The 19191-nt window shown below is 46.3% G+C and overlaps 1 protein-coding gene across 25 annotated transcripts in view; it reads left to right on the top strand.

Annotated features, from left to right (window-relative positions):
• Mical2 (microtubule associated monooxygenase, calponin and LIM domain containing 2) overlaps window positions 1-19191 on the top strand; it is a 189827-nt gene that overhangs the window by 46494 nt on the left and 124142 nt on the right. The window contains exon 1 of one of the 25 annotated variants that reach the window (XM_076940977.1): window positions 8644-8937. The exons of 23 other annotated variants lie outside the window; for them this stretch is intronic. In XM_076940977.1, coding sequence (XP_076797092.1) covers window positions 8935-8937 — 3 coding nt within the window. In that variant the 5' untranslated portion in view covers window positions 8644-8934. Of the gene's footprint in view, window positions 1-8643; window positions 8938-9011; window positions 9182-19191 lie in introns of those variants that run through there. One more of the 25 variants, XM_076940976.1, reaches the window with a different exon arrangement.

A 19191-nucleotide genomic window follows, 5' to 3' on the forward strand; every position in this document is an offset into this window, starting at 1 on the left:
GAGAAAGCATCAGCCAGGGAGTGGCCTGGCTTATCGAGCCAGTCCTATTTTGTAAGCTCTAGTGGCCTGAAGTAGCAGAGTCCTCACACCTTGTGGCTGACAGATCACTGTGGGTACTTGAGATACAAAGGAAACGAGGACAACTTTAGTTAGTGATGCTATGCAGGACCTACTCTGCACTCGATGAATTGTTATGCCTGGTTTGTGAGGAGAAATGGAGGCTTTCAAATTTGCAAGAGCCTATCTCACAAAAGCAGCCTGTGCTGAGGAGTGGAAGAGTCTGAGAATGCCCTGGCTGTTTAAACTAAGACTCTGTGAGCTCAGAGATCCAGCTCCAACCAGTCAAGCCAGCAAAGAAAGCAGTCATGGAGACAGCATGGTCTACCATGTGTCTTTTCCATCCCCTCCCCTTCCATCCATGTTGGATATTTTGCTCCATTCCCCTACACCGTGAGTGGGTTTCTCTCCTCTTGAGATGTCTGAGTCCCATCTCTGCAGATCTGTGATCCAAAAGGTACATCTTTCTCCTGCAGTTTAATAGTGAGTTTTTGACTGGCCCGCCTCTGGATTTTTAATGATCCAATCCAGGAAAGCTGGTTACTGTAATGGATGGCCCTTCCAAGCTTCACATAGTTGACATGAAGGTGGAGCAGTTTCCCAGGGCTGTGGGAGGGCAGACAAACACAGTTTTACTGGTTACTTTATTTCTGCTTAGGCCCTCCCATACCAGACTCATGCATGGGGGATGGAATACTCAGCTCTAAGAGGCTGTGCTGCTGTACTTCTCACGAGTCAAGCCAAACCACAAGAGATGGGTCCCACCTGCCCTCCTACGTGACAGACACTGACTTGTTCACACAGAGTGTTTGTTTTCTTTGACATAATAGTTTATGCTCAGCATTGTCCAGATAAGAAATACTAGACCTTAGCAAACATATGGCTGATCATAAATGCTAGTCCAGATAATGCAGGTGTGTTGAATGCTGGGCTTAATTAAAGCTCCCAGTCAGCCACAGGCATGAGTAGGAACAAATGCCATTTGTCTGGACCCCTTCTCCGTATTGACAGGAACATAATCCAATACCATCTGGAGTTGATCTAGGCTTATCAGCCCTCCCAATTCCAGGTGCTGCATGTGCTGGTGGCAGTGGCAGGGGCACTGGGATCTTCTAGGAGGAGAAGAGCTGCAATGAAGAGTGACCTAGCAGGTCTCCAGAGCACGGACACAGTGTGCATTGCATAATTTAACCTCAGATAGTTGTTTATGACCTATTAATATTTATGAGGGTTTCATTAGGCACTCCATAACTTGTTTCCTGGGTGCGGCTCTGGATAAGAATGGGGTGAGCCAAGGATCAAACCATATGAACTCTATTGAGATTAATACCACCTTGGTACTAGGGCCACACCTGGCTCAGATGTGACATCCAGGTGGGTAGGTCGTATGCCAGACCCAAATGAGCTTGCAATATTTAATTTGGTATGGAGTTGTCACACTACCAAATCCATACACTTATGTAATGCTAGGGGCAACTTAAGAGAATAGTGTTCTCTTCAGCTGGCAGGTGATACATAGGGAACGGGAGGTGGGCAGCTGGGAGCCACAGCTGTCTTGGGTAAGCCAGTGAGTACCAGGCTAGGGCTTGGGCTCTCTCGGTTTGCCCCAGCAGCAGGTGTTTGTAGCTAGGCGTCCAACAGTAAAGAGGGTTAATCTACCTTCTACACAGTGTTTGCAGCCAGCCTGAGCTACACAAGACACTGACATTCAAAAAACCACTGCAGGAGAGATGCTGAGATGGATCCGTGGATAACAGCTCTTGTCATGCAAGGCTGGCGACCTGAGTTCAATCCCTAAAACTCTCATGAAAGTGAAAGAAGCTTCCATAGATACCTTCTGACCTCCACACACATTTCACGACATGCATCCCCCTACACACGATAAGAATAATACATTTAAATTATATAAAAAAGAAGCAGTTCTCAAGTTATGTATGGCTTCCCATGCCTATAATCCTAGTATTAGGGAGGTGGAGGCAGGAGAATCAGGAATCCAGGGTGAGCCTGGACTACATGAGATTTTGTCATTAAAAAAAAGTTCTCACCTGAGCTTTCTATAATGGAGATAGGAGTGCAATTACTTCCTTATTCACCTACATATTTAATAATTCACAAGATGGGTGTTATTGAGCTAATACTATGCCCTAAAGGCTTATCTAGGTACCTATAAATCTTTCCATAGTTCGCTAGGCTGCTTTACCATCTGTACTTTTCTCTGTCAAATAGGATTAGTAGTGTATCTACTTGTAGAGGAACTGTTAGGATTAAATCCAGACTTGCTGTGGAGTCCTTGAGTGCTACCTGCTGCATAGTTAATGATCAGCAAAGCACCAACCCACCTCAGTCATTAAGAAGGCAAGTGCTGTGAGAGGGGTGTGCACCTCAGTATGCAGGAATATAGGAAAACAAAGGACTAACTGGCTGGGGGCTGGGGTCGTCTGGAAATGCTCCTGAAAGAGGGCGAATGGTATGGGGGTTTGTCATGTAAGTAGGAGTCTGTCGTAGAGCTAAGGACAGAAGAAAGACGATCTAGGAAGAGACATTGTTTGTGTAATGGAAAAGAAAGGGGGAAAGGCACAGGGGGAACCTGAGAAAGATGGATGGATGGATGGATGGATGGATGGATGGATGGATGGACGGATGGATGGATGGGAGGAAGAGGTGGGGGAAAGGACCTCCTGCTTTTGGGGCCAGGCTGCAATGAAAGGGTCCTGAACTCAAAGATAGGCCCTAGAGGACCATGGGCAAAGGACCCTCACTTCAACCTCCCTGGACTGGACTCCTATCATCTTCCTGGACTTGCTCTGTAAAAAACAGGTTATCATTGCAGGCCAGCAGGTACTGTCTGCCTTGCATAAAAACACACTTGCAGAAAGTGACTCATGTGGACTTCCAACCCTATCAGAGACTGGGGACAGCTGACATGATGGAAACGTAAGAGGAATATGTGTGCATATGGAGAACATGGAGCTGGGATGGCTCACCACACCATGTCCTCCCCCATGTGACCCTTGCCCATGACTGCCTCTGCACCACCTCCCCATGTAGATCCCATGTCCTGGTTCTCACTCATGACCTAGCTTCCTGTGTAGCCCCTGCACTGCCTTAGTGAAGCCACCGGAGAGGCTGAGAGTGGGGGAGGAAGTTAGGAGCTGAAAGGGTAAAATTGGGAGCACCCAGCTGCTATCTCTTGCTTGGATAAGCCTATCAGACATTCCAGATGTCTGAAGTCATGCTGGGAGGTTGCCACTTGTCAAATGCCTCTTCGCCTAATATGGACAGGTACAGGCAGCTGGTAAGGCAGAGGTGGTTCTGGCTCAGAGCTGTGAAATGCTGAACGCTGGGCAAGGACTGGTTGAGGCAAACTCTGGACCTGCCCACTCATCTGGCCAGAGACCTCTGAGCCTGCTACAGGACCAGCCTGGAGATGGAAGCTCATGCTCACTGTTACAACGTGCCTATCTCAAGAAAGCATGTGAGGTCTGCCAGTGGTCACTTCCTGACAGCATTTTTGAGAGGAAAACCCTCTCTCTTTGCACTACCTTCATACAAAGTCGGTAATCTGGGCCCACCTGTGATTTATTTTGTGGCAACCCAGTCAGCCCTATGTATTCCTAAGTTTTGCATATCTATAGATTCATCTAACCATGGATCAAAAATACTTAAAAATAAGTTTGTTTGTCCTGATGGGTTTTTCTCTTTGTCCCTAGATGACACAATAAAATAACCATTTACATAACATTTTACATTTTATTTAGTATTGTTATAAATTACCTGGAGTTAACTTAAAATGCATAAGATCTGCACAGGTTATATGCGAACACTATACACCATTTTATTCAAGAGGCTTGAACATCACGGATTTTGTTATCTGTGGGGAAAACAATAGAGGTTTACTAGAACCCCGCAGATACTGAATAGTTACTGCATTTACATGTGTTTTTTTTTTTAAACGGAAAAATCTAGCTGAGCTGAGGATGTACCTCAGTTGGTAGAGTGCTTGCTTAGCATGCATGAGGCCCTGGGTTCAACATCCCGTAAGTGAGGCATGCTGACATAGGCCTTTAATCCTAGCACTTGGAAGGGAGAGGTTCAAAGTCAACTAGTGTACATAGAGAGTTCTAGGCTAACCAGGGTTACGTAGTGAAACCCTGCCTCAAAAAATAAAGAAAAGCATGTTGAAGTTGGTAAGTAGTTTTTTCCCAGGTGAACCGTGGTATTCCTGAGGCTATATGAGGAGTTTTCAGAAGCCATCCCAACTACTCCCTTTGCTTGTTTATTGTAGGACCTGTCCACATTTGCCTCTGTGCATCTCTCCTGTGTGGGGCAGGGACAGTGATTTGAGCCACTTCTGGGACGTGGCTAGCATCTGAGACTCGTGGAGCTCCCAAGGGATGTGGGAAATCAGCCAGTCGATAGGTCTGCAAGGCTGGAGAGCAGACTTTCTTTTTCTTGGAGGAAAACAAACTCTTGATGCAGGCCCTGGCCCACCCAGGGTTGTACAAAGCCCTAGGGAGTCTCTGGCCAGATTGTCCAAATAAACGGATGTCTGGGTAGGGCAGGAGGCAAGAATGGAAGGTTGAAAGCTACCTACATAGAAGGCACTACTTGGCTTCTGCCTGTCCTGCTTTTTGAGACTCCTTTTGTTGTCGTTGTAGTTGTTTATCTGAGAGGCATCCCTGTGAGGATCCAGTGTTAATACTGTAGCAGAATCGAGAGGTCTGGAACCAGACCAATGACTCGTTATAATGAACATTTGCAAGAAAAGCTGTTTGAGCAATAGTGTATACTGTGTGATACACTGTGACACAGCGTAGCTTCCTCAATAAGATTTTTAAAAATGTTTTCTTGGGGGGGGGCAGAGGGGGATGTGGAGGGATGGGGAGATGAGTAAGATTGGGTTGCATGATGTGAAATTCACAAAGAATCAATACAAGTCTAGGAAGGCGGGCAGGCAGGGAGGCAGGCAGGGAGGGAGGCAGGACAGCAGGCAGGCCTTGGGGATGGGTATTGTCCATGACAAGGAATTCTGTGGGACAAGCTACACGGAAGTATGTCAGGCTCAGCCTTTAAACTTAAAGGTTCTCCATTGCTGAGTCAGTGAGGATGGTGTTCATCTGCAGGTAACTGTAAGCAGCCACAAATAGCCATGGGGACCAAAAGAAAAGGCTCATGTTTTGTTAGAGCAGAAATTCAGGGTAGAGGTGGCCCCTGAAGGATCAGTAGCCAGTCTCTAGGCCAGTGCTGCCTGAGGGAGCTAAGCCACATTGAACAGTACAAGGAAATGGTGGGATGATACAGACACTTTATTTATGTGGAGGAGTGTTTGCCTGCATGTATGTGTGTGTGCCACATGTGTGCGATACCCAAGGAGTCCAGAGGACAGCCTCAGATTCCCGTGGAACTGGAGTTACAGGTGTTTGTGTTCTGCCCTGTAGATGCTGGAAACTGAACCTGAGTCCTCTGGGAAAACAGCAAACGTCCTTAACCTCTAAGTATTCGCCAAACTGTTGAAATAACTTTAAATATTACACACACACACACACACACAGAGAGAGAGAGAGAGAGAGAGAGAGAGAGAGAGACAGAGACAGAGACAGAGACAGAGACAGAGACAGAGACAGAGACAGAGACAGAGAAAAGCTATATTTCCTCAGGTCTGTCCCTGGAATTCTGTAGAGGAAGGATGTTATTTTGAGGACCCTCTCTAGGGGACAGCTATTTATTTAATTCAAGGAAAGTTCTGGGCAGTTCACTATTCCTTCTGTTCTCATATCCACTTAACTGATTGTTAATTGAATTTATTTTATACAATTTCCCACATGTGCACAAAGCATGCTTTACCACTCTTGGTCTGTACCCCTCTTCCCTGCAAATCTCTTGATCGTCTTCGTATTTATGTATTTGTTTTGTCACCCATCAGTTTCACTACAATCTGTCTGACTGTGGGTTTGGAGCTATTTCCCACAGTCAAGTAGGCTCAGAAGTGGGTCTACAACTAGGGGCAGTGATCCTCCCATTTCGCAGGGCTCCCAGAATTAATAGCCAGTAGCTCAGTGACAAGAGTGGGACCCTGTGAGCCTCCCACCGCTTTGACTTATTTTTGCAGGGTGTCTTATGTAGTCCAAGTACAGGTAGCCTTAGTTATTGTGATAGTGATAATTCTGTTTGTGTCTGGAGAATAGTATTTCACAGATCAGTCTATCATCCGGCTCTTGTGTACTTCCTGCCCCTTCTTCTGCAGTGGTCCCTGAGCCTTAGATAGGGAAGTGTAAATGTTTTGTTTAGGATTGTGCCTGTAGCCATCACATGTAGTTTCTGTACTCAGAAGACACTTCTCACGGAACCGGAAAAATAGTACTGAGTGATGTAACCCAGACCCAGGGGGACAAATAATGCATGTCCCCTCTCATATGCAGATGCTAGCATGACTCTTCTGTTTTGTCTGTGGGGAGGACCTGGGAGGAGATGACAGAGGAGAAACTGTAATCAGAATATATTGAATGGAAATAACTATTTTCAAGAGAAAAAGGAAAAAGAAAGAAATCTTTGCTAGAGATGGGCCAGAGAGTGTGGGTACCACAGGGAACTGGGCCTTCTCACTCAAGGAGTTGGAAAGCTACAGGGGACTTCTGGGTACAGGGTCACCTGATCTGATTTCCTCCTGGAAGAATTTGTGACATCCTAGGGGTACTAAAGCTAGACAGGAGTAGACTAGGGTAGCCCCTGACCCCGAGTTACCCCTTGATGTACCTGAGAGCTTCACAGTGCCCCGTGTTCTTGTGTCCTGGGGAGCAGCTTGCTTTCACAGCATGCCTGTAGGTCAGGGAAACGAGGGAGGCCAGCCTTACCACCAAAGTCAGGATGGCCTGGGCCCCTCCTGCAAAAACTGATCCCTGTCACCTAGTACTCATCTCTGGTCACTGCCTAAGCATTGTCTGTCTGGATGTCAACAACTTTTCTCCTGTCCTGGTAAGTGGCGAGAGTATAGACACACACCAACACACAAAGTCTGCATAGTACACGGGATCACCAGGCAAACTCCCCCAACCGAGTTCCATCCACCACCCTCTGTGTTCTTGTAAAGATGGACTCTGAGTCCATTTTTGCATGTAAAGTTAGGCAGGAAGTTGTTAAACCTTTTTTCAACTCATTTTATTTCTAAGTCACTGTCCCCTTTCTTCTCTCTAGTGCATACTCTGTGTCCTCTGCAGGTTTGTCACTTCTCAGGGAGCATCTCAGCCACGGTCACCTGTGTGCTACTTATAGATGGCCTTTTATAGCACAAAGGTCGCCTCAGCTGGTTGGTTACTAGGCAAGGCCTCCATAGACAGCCAGCTCCCCCTTCCTGTGAGAATAGGCTCCAAGGCTGCCTGCTCCTCCAACTACCCACTGTGGCTTTCCCTGCCCTCCCCTGCCAGATCGGGAGTGTGGACACTGGTCCTCTGCTCTCACAGTGCCTGGAAGAGAGTCTTTAAAGCAATGTATTCTGAGACCAGCCCTTATGTTTAGCATCTGGACCAGCAGATAGCAGGCCTGGGAAAGTCATTAATCTTTGTCCTCAGGGACTGTGTCCAGCCACAGTCACACTCGCTGACTCTCCTTCTGTGGGTTCAAGCCAACAATTCTGAGGTGGAAAAATGTAGCCTATTGTCTTGAGGAAAGGTGCTAAAATGATGAAATGCTTTCTTTGTACAGGATGCTAGGAGTCCATGGGTGGGGCCAGGGCTCCATGCTGTTAGAAAACCATATCCTGACTCTGGTTTTGTTATTTTTCTTAATCCCCTAATCAAAAAAGGTGTTGTGGTCACTGGGATCAGATGACACATATGAGGATTTTTTTTTTTTCACTTTGAAACTGTCTTGGCCTTTGGAGCATGCTCTATTTCAGTTTGACTTTCGGAGTCTGTAAGCACTCATGCTCCAGTTGGCTGGTGGCTGCACTGTTTCTTAAAAATGATGCCTGGGGTCTTGGCATCCTAGGTGTCTGCCTGCCAGCCTATCTGTCCTCTTCCTATTCCAGCACAGTCTCTCACTCCCATGCAGTTCTCTGAAGCTTGTAAAATCATGCAATGTGAAGAAGCCAACGTTTCTGAGATGTAGCTAAGACAAGAAATGTTGATTTGTGTTCAATATCTTAAATCCCGTGAGCAAGATGCTGGCCATGGGCTGTTGAGGTGAGAGGGCGTAGAGAGGAAGGCATGCTCAGAGCTCCACTGAATAGACCACCTGTGATGCTCCCAAGTCTGCAATGAGGTATCAGAGTGGCTGTGAAACCATGACTGAAAGCATGATCTGTGGGGTCATAGCAGCCTGGGTTCATATCCTGCTATTCTCCCTGGCTTGTTTCTTTGTTTGTTTGTTTTATTGTAAAATAATGTTGATAATAGCACCCGCCTTTCAGGGATCTGAGAAGGCGGGATAAGTTAATATATTTAAGTGGTTAGGAACAGTGCCCAGTGGGAGCTACAATTATGATGTTTGTCTTCGTTGCTGTGCAACAGGGTTCGCTGTTGTGGGTGCCCCCACTTGCCGCCTGAGGGCTGCTTTGTAATTACCTCTCTGTTAGGAGCTAAGGGAAGGTGACTGTCTCTGGGCAGGATGTACATGTAAAGCCCTGCACAGGACAGCCCTACAGAGGTAGCAACACGGCCTCTATTAAAGTTCTAGTTCAAGGGGTCACCTGAAGAAACGAGGCTCCCTTTCTTTAGGATGCCCGGCTCTGGCGTGTCCCATAGTGTCATCTCTCAGAAGATGTCTAGCTAGTACTGGCATTTGTGAAGGAATTGTCTGGGCTTTCCTGAGAGGCTCCATAGATTCCCAACATTGTATTTACCCAAGCCTCACACTGGGCCTTTCTGTGTTTCTGCTGACATAATGGTGAGTTGGGGTCCATTGCTCAGCCTGCTGGGTGAGGAGCACTGATTAAGTTTTTCTTAGATGTGAATAAAAGCAGAGGCAGCTTGCTTCTTCTGGGCTCTACAGTTTTGAATTCTTAGTCAAGTGTCAGTGGATGTTTTGTGCTCACAACCTCTGGAGTACTGGATCTCTAGGTCTAGGGAAGTTTGTATCTCAGGAGAGGAAGAAGCAAAGATCTCATGTTCTGAAACATTTGACTGCCAGGGTAAGTCTCCCCACCTGCTCTGCCTAAATTCCCAATTTCTACAGGTATTTTGTTTTGTTTTGGTTTGGTTTGTTTTTTTTTTTTTCTTAAAGTAGCCATTACATTTTATTCAACAAGGACAAATAATTCCTTGGATGATGGATGGTCAGGTAAATGAGTAATAGCTGGATAGATGGATGGGCAGATGGATGTAAGGATGGACAGATGGGTTAGCAGATGGGTAGTTGGATAGGTAAATGGGTGGGTAAGCAGGAAAGGGTGGATGAATAGACAGACAATGAGAAGATGGAAGGGAGAATGGGTAGATGGATGGGTGGATTTATGGCAGACTGGTGGATGAATATGTATGTGTGGATGGATAGATGATAGATGGGTGGAAGGAGGATAGATGGATGGATGGATGGATGGATGGAAAGATGGATGGATGGATGGAGACTGCACTGTCACAGATACTAGTAATAAGCAGTAACTGTTGGGATAAAACCCCTTCCTATCATTTAATGCTAGAGAGAAGAGTAAAGAAATGTCCTCCCTGTTGGCTGATCTGGAGTTGCCTTCTCCCATGATTGAGCATCTTGGTTTGTATCCTTCCTGGTCTAAGCTGTTCATCTGTTGTTTGCTGTTGTTGGGACTTAACAGGAAGCTCCCAGCATCCCTGTCATATGTTAGATAAGCGTTTCATAGGTAGGAAGGCTGAGGCCTCCGTGCCTGAAGTGGAGGGAACGCTCCAGCTTGCAGTCCTTAGCTGGGTGTTTGGTTCTAGCTCTTGGGGCCCCTGGCCTTGTGCTGTGCTCTTCCACTGCCCAAGGCAATGATGTTCCGGCCCACAAATAAAGTAAAAAAGAGGAGAATCTCAGGGTTCTGGAGGAAACCCAGACAGCACCATGCTACTCTATTGTACTTCCCATAAATAGTTTCAATTGAGTAGCAGCCCCAAGCCCAGCCTCGGCACACAGTAGGTGCTCAGCAGTGGGGTCCTGGAACTAGTTAGTTGGTCCAGCTGTCCTTCTTGGGCTTTCTGGCCCCTGCTACTGTGAGAGTTCTCTTTCCCCTGACTCAGGGTGGTGGAAGCCATCCACAGAACCCAAGGAATGGCTTTGGTTTATGAGATTAACTGGGATCTACACCATTCCTGAAAACCTCGGAAGTGGCAAAGAGTTTCTCAGTGGTTTTAAGAAGTGTGTTTCAAAAAGCAAGCAAAACAACTTACACCAGCCTTCATAGGGCAGGAGAAGGGGGTCAGATGTGGCTCTGGAGCTCTTTTTGTTTTTCTTTTGACTTAGTTGAAAATAGACTAGACTCCTTAAGTGTTCGAAAGTAGGTCTGTTGCATTTTTTTTTCTTTTTAAAGAAAACAGTCACTTCTGTGTATTACGAGTAAATTTAATAACACTCATTTGTAAGAAATAGGATGTGGACCAGCGAGGCAGTTTGGTGACCCTTGCTGCCAAGCTTTGACAGCCTGAGTTCAATTCCTGGGACCCACATTGGAAAGAGAACTGACTCTCGCAAGTTGTCCTATGACCACATTGTGTATTCCATGACATGCTCCTCTGTTACCATATGTCTCTCTCTCTCTCACACATACACATAAAATAAATATAATAAACATTTTTTCAAGGAGCAGGATGGGAGGGTAATCTGGCTGTGACAAATGTCACTTCATTGATTACCTGAGTTGACTCACTTGTGAAAAGCATTGTAACTTTGAAAGCCCTTCCACATGCTTTGGATATATACGTGTAGCAAGAATTATTGATAATGATGAGGCTGTGTCTTTTGGAGTACCAGCAGGCGAGTTCTCCCTGCGAGTCTGAGTGATCGGATGGGCAGATGAGAGCCTCCCTTTGCTCTGCCTGTTGATGGAGGAAATTTTCCCCTTGTTCTGCTCTCTCACTCAAGCAAGAGAGGGCCGTGTTTCTTGTGGGTGGGGAGACTCTCCTCTCTTCCCTTCTGCTCTCCCTTCCTTCCCAGAACTGGGGACAAAGCCGGGGGGCCTCACAGCTGACCTCTCAGTTACACCCCCAGCCTCTTCCCATTCACACATTCCTACTTCATTCTATTCCCATGGAGCTGGGGTTTTTCATTTGGTTGATTTTGTTTTTGTTGTTCTGTTTGTAAAGCTTGAGTTCATGAAACAACTGCATAATCAAGGGGAAACATCTCTACAGTAATTCTTTTTGAGTTATGTGCTTCAGTGATCACGTTCTGGCTGGTGCCCTTCCTAAGGGTATAGTCCAATCTGTACTGGACCAGAGTGTACAGAAACAAAGTAACTGAGTGAAAAATAGAGGCCAGGCAGTGGGAGTCTCCATTCTTCCCTTAAAGCTGTGCTGATCATGGCAAGTGGTTCCCCCAATCTAAGAAGGACAGGGGGACTCGGCCACTCCTGGTGCTCCTGGAGGCATGGTGGCACATGATTGTGAAGACTTGCTTTCTGCACTTCCTTGGGCAGGAGTCAGCCCTGTTTTGCCACTGTTAGTAGAGAAACCTGGGTGTTCCCTGTCATGATTGTATTGTCAGCGCATGCTGGGGTACATTGTATGAAGGTTATCTCTGTATATTCAACTGTTAATCCTGTCTCAGCAGAGAACTAAATCCAGTCAGGACCTTGGTATTGTTATTTCTATAGCCCATCACTAGTCTCATATCTTGTAAATATTTGTTCATCCTCACCTGCCTAAGACAGTCTAACATTGTATCTGATTTGGCTTTGATAATGAGCTGGTGGCCAATGCCTAGACAGGAAGTGAAGGGCGGCTCTTCCAGGCAAAGAGAAGGATTCTGGGAGAAGAACTGACAGATGGGAGATTTAGTCAGAGGACATGGAGGTGAGCAGATGGACCAGATGGATCAGTGAGATAGACCTGGGACATTAGATAAGTGAGAGTTCAGAGTTGCCTAGCAAAAGGCCTGAGCTTTAAAATATTAATAAGCCTCTGTGTCATCATTTACATCACTGGCGGGGGCGGGGGGGGGATCTGAGACAATGCTGCTGTAAGTATGTGTAGTTCCTCCACTCCCACCAGAGGCCTGGGGCTCCCATTGTCCACATAGTTTGAGCTTCTCAAAACCCCTGGCTAGGCTCTATTGGATTTCTCCATCTTTCTTTACTTCTCCCATGAGACCACATTTAACTGCATCCCATGTTGTAGGTGTGCTTGAGACAGGATCTCAATGTATAGATCAGGCTATTCTGAAACTCGTGATTCTCCTGCCTCAGCTTTCCCCAGTGTTGGAATTACAGGTGCTGTGCTACCATGTCTCCAAGAGTACTTTGGCACTTGGCAAAGTAAAACCAAGTGTACACTACACCACACTTTTTTCTTCCCTCGAACTCCCTTAGATGCATCCATCCCTAGATCCTCAGTCTCAGCTCATAGCCCGACCACGCCCACTCTGAGAATCTATGGTTTGACTTCCTCAGCTTTCCCTTTGGCCCACATTTGTGCATTTGGCCTCTTTAGGTCACATCTCCAGTTCTGCCATCCTTTCCCAACCAATGGAGACTGCTATTCCCCAGCCATTGGTGTGCAAGATGGGTGAGCTCTGTTTTGCTTAGGTACTTGCATCCCCTTGCTGAATTGTGAAGAAATATGGGTAGGAAACATGACTTGTGCATTTCTGTTTCCCTGGCACTCAACAGGATAGGATGCCTTGAAGAAAGCTGATCTGAGCACCTGTAGAATGAATGAGGGGTGTGCTTTTCCTCTTTCCCAGTGGGTGGAATCAGGTGTGTGGCTGGGCACATCCAAATATCTTATCCAAACTTGAACTACACCCTTACCTACTTTGTCAATCCTACACTTGTTTTGAGCTGGAGAAGTTTGCCTATCTGTGCCAGATATTTGTGGTAATGTCAGAACAAACCTGGACTCCCCGGAAGTCCTCCATTCTCCACGTATCCAAGGGGACATGAAGGCCTGCTCCAGAGAGCAGGTTCTCTGACTACTCAGGCATGGCATTTGTGAAAGAATTCCAGACAGTTGCCAGTAGACTGTTAGACACCTTCCAGATACATGCCCTTCAAGGTGTTCTCAGAAAGAGAACATTTTGTGGCAGGCTGTAGGCGAGTGTCACATGATTATCACTCGCAGTAAGGAAGGATGATGTGTGATTGGAGCCTCCTGGTGTCTAGACGCTATGATCTAGTTACAGTTTCAAACGCTTTTTAATTATAAAGCCCTTTATGATGTAAGTTGACCCATTTGGAATTATTGAGAACTTCTGAGTACATCTCTTTGCTTCTTTTGTAGCAGCCACAATGTCAGTCAACGTTATGTTCCTTGAAGGAGTCTGAGTTCTCTGTCTAGAAAAGGATGTGTGAGAAGCTCACAACACCCCTCTTGCCTGCAATACCTGCTCTTTCTTTGCTGGGAAAGGTATCTATATGCAGATACTCTGGCACTAGCCAGCTAGAACTAAGGATGATTGACTTTGCAAACAACTGCTTTCTGTGGCTTGGGTACCAGATTTGTGCATCCCACCCCCAGACAACAGATCCAGGGTCATCGAGTGGGCAATGCCTTTGCCCTTGGAAAACCAGAGGATTTGCTGACACCTCTCATTGGTTTTGAGACACCTTAATTTGTTTTCCCTAGCTAAGCCTAGGTACTACATTTATAAAAAGTGACCCCTACACACACACTTTAATGTGTCTTTGATTCTTTCTACTCCCTCAGCCAAGGCAGTGCCCTGAAACTAATTGTTTAACAAACCTATATTTATTGGATGGTAATATCTCCCAACCCATTGCCACACATCTCTGCCCCTCAGCCTTCCCAGTGGCCAATAATCGGTGTTCAGACTAGACTGACAAATTATGCAAGAGTACTAGTGGGTAGCTTTGCCCCAGAGTGGGACAGATCTGGGTTGAAACTTAGTCCTACTGTTTCTCAGATAAATATCTTGAAGTGGTTTTCCCTTACCTACAATGACCTCACTGAAGCAAGGAGCTGTCTGTAACTCTGTCCCCAGTGATCCCCTCTCTTCTGGCTCTCATCAGCAGAAGTAGTGCCCACCTCCTGATTTAACTCTGTTTCGCCTGCCTAATAAGAGCTGGGTATCTTTATCTACTAAGATGAGATCCCTGAATCTTTGTAAGTCCTGTCCGTTGTGCTTGGGTTAGCCTCGGCATCCATCAAAGCTCTGATTTGATGTGACCCATTTACTTGATAGGCAAATATATATGGGTCTGTGCTATAAATCAAAGATAATGTCAGTCCTTGGGGACATACCCATGAATTGAATAGAGAGGTAAGACCCTGGTATTTGTAAAGCATGTATTCTCTGGGAAGAGACATGGAGAGAAACAGTCAACAAAAACAAAGAAAACAGATGTGGAGTTGTGATAAGCACTAAGGACAGGAAAGGAAGGAAGAGAAAGAGTGAGAAAATCAAGGAAAAGAAAAGAGAAACAAAGACAAAAAGGGGAAAGAAAGCCTCAGGGACATGGGGTGGGAAGGTATCTTGCAGGATTATGAAGCTTGAGGTAAGAATGAAGAATGACCCATGCAGGAGGACCAGCAGGGAAGCCCTTGCAATTCAGATATTACAGATGGCCGCTGAGCTCTCTTAAACACCTTCTTAACCCTCCTAAGGGCAAGGGGTTACGAGGAGGGACTTATTGAAGAGTGGAAGACAGCAATAGGAATTCAGAAAAGAAGTATAAAATATTACTAACTGGCCCTTTACAGAGAATAAACAGATGCATTGGCCCTGATGTGAGGTCCCTCACAGCTCAGACATTGACACACCCGCAGGTCAGGACACCAGGCAACGAGCTGGAACAAGAGTAACTCACTCTCCCAGTCACCCGATGTGAGCTCAGGCTCCAGCCGGGAGCCATCACCATCCTGATGATGCACTGAACTTGCCTGTTCTAAGCAATGAAGACCACTTCCAGCCTGCTGGGCCCACCATATCCATGTCCCCAAATGAGATGGCCCAACCAACTTAGGAGATCAAAATGCCAATTTTATATAAACAGCTCCTTTCCAGAAGAAAGAACTGAGGAGAGGGGCCTTCCTTTCAATTATCTTTACAAGGTGGGCACCATGTGCCATCAAGGTGTCTTAATGAACAGTCCTGTAGAACATTCCCTTCATGCACATAGCAACTCTGGTTGGTAGGAACCTCTCCTTCCCCCCCCCCCCCGGCCTTATCCAGAGACCAACAGCCTGTGTAATGAGCTGTGTGCTCAAAGCCACAGAGTGGCCAATGTTTCACTGCCTGTTTCACTTCTCTGCCCTGCCTGCTGTTTCTGGAGTGTTCTGTCCTGCATGCATGCCTGAGGGAAGTGAAGCATGAAACCCCCAGTGCTGCAACCTAATCTTGGGCAGAGGAGGGGATGAAGAAGTGAGACACATTCTAACAAAGGGTTCCTGCTACCCCCTCTAGTGCCACCACGCCTGGCCTAGCTGTGTCCTTCTGGGTAGGTAGGTGGTGGTTATAGATGAGCTGTTGTATGGCAGAGCTGGCCCTATGTTCCTTGGCTTCACTTCTACACTAGCTCCAAGGACAGCTGCTGAGTACGGTAGTCTCCCTTTTGCTGACCTCAGAGCTGGTGACAGAGGAAAACCTGGCCTTGTCTCATACACATCCATTACCTTCATGGCCTTTCTCATGATGACAGGCTGGGACAAAACTGCTGTCTGTGGACAGAATTCGTCTTATCCAAGGCCATGGGGGTCATGGGTTGTGATGGCACCAGTAGATGACTCATGTCTCCCCAAAGGAGATAAAATATGCCAGAGCAACTCTACATTGTTGAGACAGGTGGCAGCAAGGGAAAAGTCTGATAAAATGTCAGAAAGATCAGGTGCTAAGTCCCTGACCGGGCCCACCATCAGCTGTGTAGCTGTGCGTCTTTTTGTTTGTTTGTTGAGATATAAAGTTTCTCTGTGTAGCCATGGGTGCCCTGAAACACACTCTGTAGACCAGGCTGGCCTTGAACTCAAGAGATCAGCCTGGCTCTACCTCTCTAGTGCCACCATGCCTGGCCTAGCTATGTCGTCTTAGGTAAGTTTGTGCTTCAAAGCTGAGCTGCCAGCCTTCAAATGGCAGTTCCTTGACACCTGTGTGCGGTGTGTGGCCTTTAGCACATGCTTAGCCACTTGTGCATTGGTTCCCTAAGTTCCAGTGGCTGCGAGGTCTGATATAACTGAGACCCAGGTTTATCTCTCTACTGTAAAGTGGGACTGGGGAGACCTTGTTTGTCCTGGCTCCATAGCGGCTCCTGTAAAACCTACCAGCTCGGCAGCAGGCATGTCAGGCGCTTAGACATGCCTCTCTTGACCTCAAGTGGTCCCCGGCTGTGGCACCTGTTGAGTGGAAACACTTGTCATTAGGTAGATTGACAGCTGCCGTTTGAAGCCCTGGCTGGAATTCTTCCCATTGGGCAAGTACTGGGTGGCACTGCTCAGCCTGTGTTCAGCCTTTAACACTGGATTAGTGACCTATGCTGTTGGCTCCTTCAAGAAACCAAGTCTGGCAGGCAAGGAGCATCCAGCTGTTGCTGTAATTTTTCCTGCTGGAACTTGAGGCTGTCCACTGCTCTCCCAGCCACCAAACGAGGCTGGCCCCAGGGTTGGGGCTGTTAGTTAGTGGGGGCTGTTGTCTCCCTGAAGGCCCCTTCAGTACTCTTCCTCTCCCAGCATGTTGGCACTGTTTGATGCTTGTAAACCTTATCACTTCATAATTCAATTTCAAAAATGTGTCTGGTAGAAACGCTTAAGTCAATGTCAACAAGCACACTCATTGCAGGGCTGTGGTGGGGACAGCTAAGATTAAGCCATAAAGAATCCCAAGGATGCTAGAGCCTGGTCCTGGCTGACTGAGTGCCAGCCCTCTCCTGACTTGACTGTTGCAAAACCTTCCAGGATCCTGCCTTGCCTCTTGTGTGTTTCAGTTGGCTTTGTTTTTCCTAAGTTACTTTAGGCTGGACTCCTGTGAGTCACAGGAGAAAGTCGTCCCCTCAGGGAGGAGGGAGGAAGTGAAGTGCTCCTCTTCATGGCCAATGAAGCAAGACAAGCTAGGTGTATTCATCATGGTTCTCCAGAGACAGAACCAGTGGGACGTATGCAAGACTAGCTGGGGGCAGTGTCCCTTCCTCTTTTCTAACAACTTATGAACACCTTCTGGTGCCAGGCTCATGAGGGATGATGTATCTCCTGAGAAGTCTGCAGAGGATGGTGTAGACAGGCTTGAAAAATCACTCAGATGTACCACATCATAGTACCATAGAGACTGTGTGGACTCCTGGTCTGCCACCTGCCTCTCTAGGGCAGTACTGCACACCCACAGGCTAACTGCATGCTCTGGGACCAGGTGCAAGGGTTAAGTGTATGGTTTGTGTATTGTGGCTAAATAAGTGACCGTAGAATCTGATAACTAGGTTAAATACATGGTCTGTGCACCATGGTTAGATGCATGGTCTGTGCACAGTGGTTAGATACATGGTCCATGCACCATGGTTAGATGCATGGTCTCAGGACCAGATGCCTGGGTTCATTTTCAGCTCTACTTCTCAGCACCTATAGCTGCAAAACATTGTCAACACTGGACTGTGTGATGTGGACATGGACTTAGCATGGGAAGGTCTTAGCATGCAGTTAAAATTTAGTTATTGTTATACTATGGGAACCCCTTAATAAGCTACTAAAAAAAAGAAGATGGTGATAAAATGAACTATATTTCTGGATTCTGCACCATGTATATCTTGTAGCTCTGCTTTCCCTACTTGTGGACTCTGACTGACTTTGGGTGTCTTAGCTTTGGCCATGTCTTACACTGTCTTGGAAACTTGTTTCTCTCGTTCCTCTTCAATAAATGTGATATTCTTGTAACATCCCAGTTTGGATCTTGGAAGAACCGATGACTTCTTTTCTGAAGGGAGGAAGGGCATCCAGCCAGAGTCCTGCACTTCGTTAGGAGTCCCTTGCTCATGACCCTAAACACTGAGCTGCCAACCAGAAGGCTAAAGTTTCACAGAGTTACACAGAAGGAAGCCCATTGACAGGGAGAAAATGATTAAATAAAGCAAAGGATGTGGGCCAGAGAGATGGCTCAGTAGTTAGGAGCATCGACTGCTCTTCCAGAGGTCCTGAGTTCAATTCCCAGCAACTATATGGTGGCTCACAGCCATCTGTAATGGAATCCAGTGCCCCCTTCTGGTGTGTCTGAAGACAGTGACAGTGTATCCACATATATAAAATAAATAGATCTTTAAAAAAAAAAAAAGCAATGGGCTCAGGCTCAGTCTCAGCACCAAAGTAAAAACAAAACAAAACAAAAACAAAAACAAACAAACAAACAAACAAAAACCAAGCAGGCATGGTTGCATGCATTTGTAATCCCTGCATCGGAGAAGCGGGGAGAAAAGAATTCCTGGGATTTACTGGCCAGCTCAGCTAGCCTAACCTGAAGGCCCCAAGTCCTAGTGAAAAGATGTTGTCAAGAAACAAAAACAAACAGAAAATAAAGTAGACGGCTCCTAAAGAACAGTACCTGAGATATTGACCTGCATGGGGAAGTCATAGATCTAGTCAAGATTAAGTTTGAGGCACAGCTGTGTGGATGCAGGCACACATGTAAAAGATGTGAATTTCTGTCTGTGTAAAGCATACCTTGAAAATATCTGATCAAGAGAAATAATGATTTAGAACTTAGAAGGGGGGGGGTTGCATACAGATGGCTCTGTGATTAAAAGAATTGGATGTTTTTCCAGAGGACCAGGGTTCAGTTCCCAGCAGCCATGTGGTAGCTCACAACTGTCTATAACTCCAGTTCCAAGGATAAGATGCCCTCTTCTGGCTCCATGATCACAGGAACACATGTGCATACAAATATATATGCAGGTAAATATATATGCACTCGTATACAAAAACTAAAATTAAACATTTAAATCATGAATAAAGATTGACATCTGAATTCTTTCCCTGAAGTAATTGAAAAGAAATGTAAAGATTCTGCAGTTGAGATATACCAAGAAGTAAGACAAATTGCTGAATA

This window comes from Arvicanthis niloticus, chromosome 1 (genome assembly GCF_011762505.2).
Source record: "Arvicanthis niloticus isolate mArvNil1 chromosome 1, mArvNil1.pat.X, whole genome shotgun sequence".
Taxonomy (NCBI): Eukaryota; Metazoa; Chordata; class Mammalia; order Rodentia; family Muridae; genus Arvicanthis; species Arvicanthis niloticus.